General features: G+C 39.0%; 1 protein-coding gene across 1 annotated transcript in view; it reads right to left on the bottom strand.

Annotated features, from left to right (window-relative positions):
- B4GALNT3 (beta-1,4-N-acetyl-galactosaminyltransferase 3) overlaps nucleotides 1–7,238 on the bottom strand; it is an 84,217-nt gene that overhangs the window by 30,430 nt on the left and 46,549 nt on the right. The window contains exons 2-3 of the mRNA XM_029283778.1: nucleotides 6,131–6,234; nucleotides 3,352–3,429 (exon numbers count right to left, since the gene is read on the bottom strand). Of these exons, the coding sequence (XP_029139611.1) occupies nucleotides 3,352–3,429; nucleotides 6,131–6,234 (182 nt within the window). The remainder of the gene's footprint in view (nucleotides 1–3,351; nucleotides 3,430–6,130; nucleotides 6,235–7,238) is intronic.

The raw sequence follows: 7,238 nt of genomic DNA, 5'->3' as shown, positions 1-7,238 counted from the left end.
GAGCTGATAGCCCCGGTTCAAGTCCCAAACTCGGTGCAAAGGGGTGAGCTCCTGTTCCTGCTCCAGCTCCTGCTAGCACTTCGGAAGTATACAAATGCAAGTAGATTAATAGGTATCCCTGGTGGGAAGGTAATAGCTGTGCTGGCCATGTGACCACGGAAAATGTCTTCAAACAAGTTTGCCTCCCTCGGCTAAGAAACAGAGATGAGCATTGCACCCTGACTCAGACATGATTGGCTATGGAAACCTTTACCTTTTTACCTTACGGACATTACTAACACCTTAGAAACATATTTTGCAATTGGCACTGAGTCCTAATGTGGGAGTATCCTGACTTCCATTTGTAGGCACTGCTGGTTTCACGCAGTGCATCGTAAATATACCAATTAACCTACAAGCAGGAAAATGGATTTTAAAATGGATTTCAAGTTCTCACTTCCAATGCCCACTTCTTTGGGGACAAATTTTGTGAGGAGAATAGATCTGCAGAACAATGTGAGAGAACAAATTGACAGATCTTGTGCTGCCAGCAAATCACTAATCTTTTCTTAATAACAAATATTTTCTTATGTCACAGGCTTCCTCAAGAAAGATAAGGAACTCGTACAACGTGTTTAAAGCAGAAAGCAATCGTGAGAAGAAGAAAAAATGGAGAAGAAGGTTACTGGGAACATTTCCATATTCTACATTTTCTAAATGGCCTTCAGAAAACTGACAAAGTTATAGGTCTTTTGGGAAATAATCTAATATATATTTCACATTATAGTACTGTAAAATTAAAAAATGTATTCCTTGAAATATGCACATATGCTTCTAAATGTAAGGTTTGTTTGTTATATTTATACCCCTTCTGGGTTTTTTTTCTTAAGACATTATCTCAAGCTGGTATCTAGAAGCTTATCACACATTGGGGTATTGATTCTTCTCAGCCCTGCTTTTTTTTCTATATTTAACTCTTACAAGCCCCATATAACCATTCTCTCTTCATCTCCCCACAGATCCCTAGCCCAGAAATGTAGCATCTAAAACTCTAGTGAACATTATGGATTTTATCTGAAGTCAGTAACTACTTGGGGAAGGTAAGAGGAAAAAAAATCAGCAAACGGAACCACGAAGCAAGCAAAGAACAAAACATCTAAGAAATGCGGCCTTGGACATATGAAGACCAATGAGTAACCTGATTTGAAACCAGATGAGTCTAGAAACCAGCCACTAAGTGAAAATCACTCATCAAAGAAGACTTATCCCAATAAGTAGAGCAACAGCCAGTGACGTGCAGCAGAGTCTGGAAGGCCAATGACTGCTACAAAAAGGAGGCTAAGAGAGGAATTCAGCTGGGGAGAGAAGTACATGCAACCTCAGAAGCTCCAGCTCATTTCTTGGGCAGTTTCCTGGTGGGGGTCGGGTGAGCATTTGAGAGCAAAAGGGTGCATGTGTGTGTAAATGTGGAATGGGACAACTTGCCACAGGACAACTCAATAATTCAATTTAATTATTTAAAATAATAAAAAGCATTTTAATTTTTGTCATACACATTTTATTTTGTCCTTCCTTTTGCATCCTTTCTTTAATGATTCTATTGCACCATTTTTTCGATATTAGTGTAACTCTTGTCCCGCAGCGAGTTGGCTGCGGAAAGCTGGCCATGGAAATTTGGCTGTGGCACGTTGGCCACAGCAGTTGTCCTAGACTAGGGGTAGGCAAGCTTGGCTCTTTTATGACTCGTGGACTTCAACTCCCAGAATTCCTGAGCCAGCTATGCTGAGGGGAAAGGGAGAGGTTTTCAAGCTGAGCCATGCTGGCTCAGGAATTCTGGGAGTTGAAGTCCATGAGTCATAAAAGAACCCACGTTGCCTACCCCTGTCCTAGACCATTGTGAACGTGCTGAAGCACAACTGAGCTACATTGTGCTGAGTACAGCTGGGCGATTAACCAAAGCCCTTTTTTCCTATGATTTAATATAATTATTAATTATATAATAATTACTCAATTGTCCTCTATCCCTTAGAACAGAGGTCCCCAACCTTTTGGGCACCAGGGACCGGTTCCATGGAGAGAGGTTTTTCCACGGACCAGAGAGTGCGTGGTTTTGCGTGCTGCCTGCATCTCGCAGATGGGGCTTTGCTTGTTTGTGCGGATCGGTTGTTGCCATGCTGAGGCCCGGTACCGGGGGTTGGGGACTCCTGCCTTAGAAGTTATTATCTCACTGATGGCCAAATAGATTTATCTGATTAGAGAAAATACATGCTGAGGGAAAAAGGAGAGGTTTCCAAGCTGAGCCATGCTGGCTCAGGAATTCTGGGAGTTGAAGTCCACGAGTCATACAAGAGCCAAGATTGCCTACCCCTACACTAACCAAGGCTACATCTCTATCAGTCTCAGATGCCCAATCTCAGCTGCCTACGATCTATGCAGCAAAACATATGGGAACAGCAAGTTATGCATGATGAAAGGGAGACTGATTGATGCTCAGTGAGACAAAACAAAGCAACCCTCATAATTTGTTGGAAAAGGCCCTTTTCAACCCTTGTTGCTATGAAAGGAAGAAAGGAATAGCTTTGTCCCTTTTTTTAAAAAAAAAATGCCTGGCAGTTCGCTATCTCTGGAGCAAATCAGCTACATGTAATATGGAGAATGTGAAAATGCCAATGAAAATAAATTAGATAAAAAGGAGCCTGGGAGAATGGAGACCTTGTGTTGATGCTTAAAGAATATTTCAAACAATATTTATATGATTCTATCCACTGAAACGTGAATATATACTGCCTTAAACTACTTTCACATAATTTTAAGCCACAATAGGATTCAGTGGAAAACATGCACTTGTGAAACTCCATTATGAAAGATATGTAAGGAACAAACACTTTGGCTATCTTTATGTACTGCAATTCAGTGCATGGAAGAGAAGCCCAAGATTGTTTATAGACTTAAATATTTACTTACACCCTGACTTACAAGTACAATTGGGGCTGGAATTTCCATTGTAACTTGATCATGTGACTAGATCCAATCTTACGACTATTTCACTGTAGTCAACAAGTGAATCATGTGGTTGATAAATGGATCACACAGTTGTTAAGCAAATCCAGCTTCCCCAGTTGACTTTGTTTGTTGGAAGCCAGCTGGGAAGCTCGCAAATCATGATCACAGGACCACAAGATGCTGCAACCCTCATAAACGGCATTTGCCAAGTGCCCGAATTGCAATTACGGGACCATGGAGTGGTGCAATGGTCATAACTTCAAGGACAGGATGTAAATCACTTTTCCTGAGACCATCATAACTTCTAGTCATATTTATTCTAGTTATATAACTTTATAGATAGGAGATTTTATATAGGGAGAGATTAACCTTGGGTATCCCAGAAGCCGTGTTCTCCGATGTTGCAGAACTGGTCCTATTGCTCCAGCTTTTTTGTTCTGTTTGGTTCTAAATTCATCAGAGGGAGAAACAAAAGAAAAAGTTGAGGGGTTTTTTTTCCCTGTGCCGCTGAACACAGTTTTAAAGAAGATTTACAGGTGTTTGGAAATGGTGAATTTGCACACATACGTTCTTTTCCGAGATCTATCAGAGATTGCATGATATAGAAATTATATCAATAAGAAAGATTAGCATATAGCTAATTTAAACATAGGTCCATGAATAAAAAAAAATCCTGCAATCATTACTATCCCAATTATTCTAGCAATTTAAATTTTGAAATGAGAGGCAAATTGGTCTTGATTTATGTGACATTCTTTGACACTCTCTCTCTCTCTCTCTCTCTCTCTCTCTCTCTCTCTCTCTCTCTCTCTCTCTCTCTCTCTGTCTGTCTGTCTGTCTGTCTGTCTGTCTGTCTATCTATCTATCTATCTATCTATCTATCTATCTATCTATCTATCTATCTATCTATCTATCTATCTATCTATCTATCTATCTATCAAAAGGCACTTCGTTTTTCCTTGAAGACTGCATTGAAACAAAAGAAAGTCCAGCTGCCTCTTGAAAAAGCACCTTTGAGACAACCATGACCTGGATGACTGAGAACCTCTTTTGTTACACTTTTTAGAAGTTGTTCCAATTTCTCTAGATCTTCCTAAAGAGTGGTCCCCAGAATTGGACAAAGTATTGGCCAATGCAAACTGGAATAGAGTTATTACTTTCTGTGATTTGGAAATTATATCCTCTTATAACCCTAAAATTTACTTTCCTTCTCTCCCCCCCTCCCCCAGCCATATCATACAACCGGCTCACATTTAATTTGCAGCCGTAAGATCTGTTTCATAAACGCGGTCATGACTCAGTCAGATATTCCCCCATTCTATACCTGGGTATATGATTTCTGTTTTTCCTTTTTTCAGCCATACATGAGTATTTCATCTTGAGTAATTGCATTGCATGGTTAAGCTAGTATGTTTAAGCATCCCCTTGTCATTTTTAGTTTTCATGGAACACAGGTTGCAGCTATGCCATCAGCACCTCACTTTTTAGAGTCCCCCCATTGTGATTTTGTCGTGCTTTTTAATCCTCTGTTTTATCTTAGGAAGTGGTGGCTATAAGAACATATGCTAAACACTCAATAAAATGGAAATGGTGATTATGATGTCAAGATGGTAGAAATGTTCCATTCCTCTCTGAAAAATACTGCCTTCTACCAGGATTCTGAGCCAACTTTCTTGGGGCAAATGCAACCACAACTACCTGCTGCTAACTCTGGTTTGGTTTCTTCTTTCTATCTTTACTGCCGTTTGATTTTGATGTGTAGTCTGCCCTTAACAAAAAGATGGGACTGTCCAGCAAAATACAGGTAGTCTCGACTTACAACCATTTGTTTAGTGACCGTTCAAAGTTACAACAGCACAGAAAAAAGTGGCTTATGAATATTTTTCACACTTAGATCATTGTAGCATCCCCGTGGTCACGTGATCAAAATTTGGACCCTTGGCAACTGGCATGTATATATGACAGTTGCAGTGTCTTGGGGTCGGTGATCACCTTTGGCGACGGTCTGACAAGCAAAGTCAATGGGAAAGCCAGATTCACTTAACAGCTGTGGCAAGAAAGGTTGGAAAGTGACCTTAAGCAAAACTCCCTTAACAACTGTCTTGGTTAGCAACAGAAAATTTTGGTATCAATTATGGTCGTATGAGGACTACTTAGTGTTGTGATTCCTCGCCAGCCAGTGGATCCAGCAGCTGAGTCTGAGGAATCAGATGAGGAGGGGGGGCCTGGAGTGACATTAGAGTCAGAGGAAGGCTTTGAGGAGCTCCAAGACTTACAGTCAGACGAGGAGCCTGGCCCCTCTACTCATGCTCAGGCTGAGACACAGCTGTGCTGGGAGCCTGAGTTGGACAGTGATGAAGAACAGTTGGGACAAATCCAGGATGCACGAAAGCACAAGCTAGAGAAGCGAGTAGGACAGAAAAATGCAGTGGAGCAGCTCCAAAGGCAAAGGAGAAGTCATTAGGAAGCCACTCCTTGGCTGAATTATAAAAGGGAAGGTGTGGGAGGTGCTGGTTGCCAAAGGCAACTGTTCATGTTGAGGATCGAGTTTCTGTGGACTGTGTTGTTTGCCTTGGACATTGACTCAGGTCTGTGAGAATAAAAGGGGTTGGTTTTTTCTTGCAGTTCCTGCCTGCTTGTTGGAAGAGGGGTTTCTCCTTGTGAGCATAACAAGGACTCACATAGGCTGGGACAGAACACCTGTATATCTGTCTTTTCAAACTCAGAAGTGAAGATCTAAACCTAATCTAAAAAATTCTGAAAATGAACTTTGAAGACCTAAACCTAGTCCAAAATATTCTGAAAACAATTTGTGTCTAGGTTTTGTAGCAACTGAATTGTTCATTTTAGGCCCCTGCTAGAATTATGTGATTGGTGAGCAACAAAATAGCCAGAGATGGGAGCCCTCTGCAACTATTTTAATTGCACATAAGAGAGCTGAGTTTTACCTGTTTAATGTGAAAATTATTCCATTTGGGGAGGTAATAACTTTGAATAACAAATCAGGATAACATTCCTATTTCCACTGTGTGCACCGATTGTTACATTTGTTGGATGTATTTTTTTTAAATGTATAGTTTTATTGATGTACTTCAAAACTTAATCTGTTTAATCTCTTAATCCACATAAGGTTCTATGATTTGTTTACCTGAATATTTGTCTTTACGGGCAAATAGAACTTAAGACTTGGATCAACTCTCGGTTTGTTTTGATCTTCAAGTGCTTTCGCCAGTTCACTCCAGCTTCCATATCCTGCACAGACAAAAAAGATATTGAAATAAAATTTCTGGCTAAAAAAATAATTGCAATACAATTACTATGGAAGTATGAATCCATATACTCTTTTATTTGATGCAATGATATGTATGTGATATGTTCCATACAGTATGCGACATCATGACAACATGTAAACAAAATTTTAAAACTTCTTTAACTGAAGGACTACTAATGCTACAATGTAACCCATAGTATAATTTTGGTGCTACATAAGTGCTAATCTGTTAATAGTCTCTTTCATATATCAACATTTAAAATAAAGATTAATCCTTGAAAATCCTATACAACCATGAGCATGCCAAAAACTACAACAGATTTAGGATGGCTGTTAATAGAAAAAAAAAAGAGACTTAGTCTTAGGCTGACTCTTGGGGAATCCCAAGTTAAGCATTTTTCATTTTTATTTTTTTAAATGCAAAAATCTCAAGAAGTCATCCATGAGATTGTAGTGTTCATACTTGAGAATTTGCAAGATCTGTATTATTTAATACATATTTTTGGTTGTTTCTGACATTATACATCGTTCCTGAAAATGGATCTATAGACTATAGCTGGTCAGGTTGTATGTAAAGTCTCTTTAAAATTCTTGTTTGATTCCATGAGCTGTAAACTAAAAAAAAAGTGAAAAGCCTCCTCATGAGACTGTAGTGTTCATACTTGAGAATTTGCAAGATCTGTATTATTTAATACATATTTTTGGTTGTTTCTGACATTATACATAGTTCCTGAAAATGGATCTATAGACTATAGCTGGTCAGGTAAAGTCTCTTTAAAATTCTTGTTTGATTCCATGAGCTGTAAACTAAAAAAAGTGAAAAGCCTCCTAATTTTCAATGTGTATTTAATTTACATTGTTTCAATACAATATTCCTTTTTGGAAGCTTGACTGAAGTCTTCCCTTTATTATGTGTTATTTATTTATTTATTTATTATTTTATTAATTTAATTTATATCCCGCCCTTCTCCTTGCGGACTCAGGG

Source organism: Protobothrops mucrosquamatus, unplaced genomic scaffold (assembly GCF_001527695.2).
Source record: "Protobothrops mucrosquamatus isolate PMUCROS unplaced genomic scaffold, P.Mucros_1.0 scaffold226, whole genome shotgun sequence".
Taxonomy (NCBI): Eukaryota; Metazoa; Chordata; class Lepidosauria; order Squamata; family Viperidae; genus Protobothrops; species Protobothrops mucrosquamatus.
Note: the sequence above shows the minus strand (reverse complement) of the source record. Positions and strands in the feature narration are given on the sequence as shown.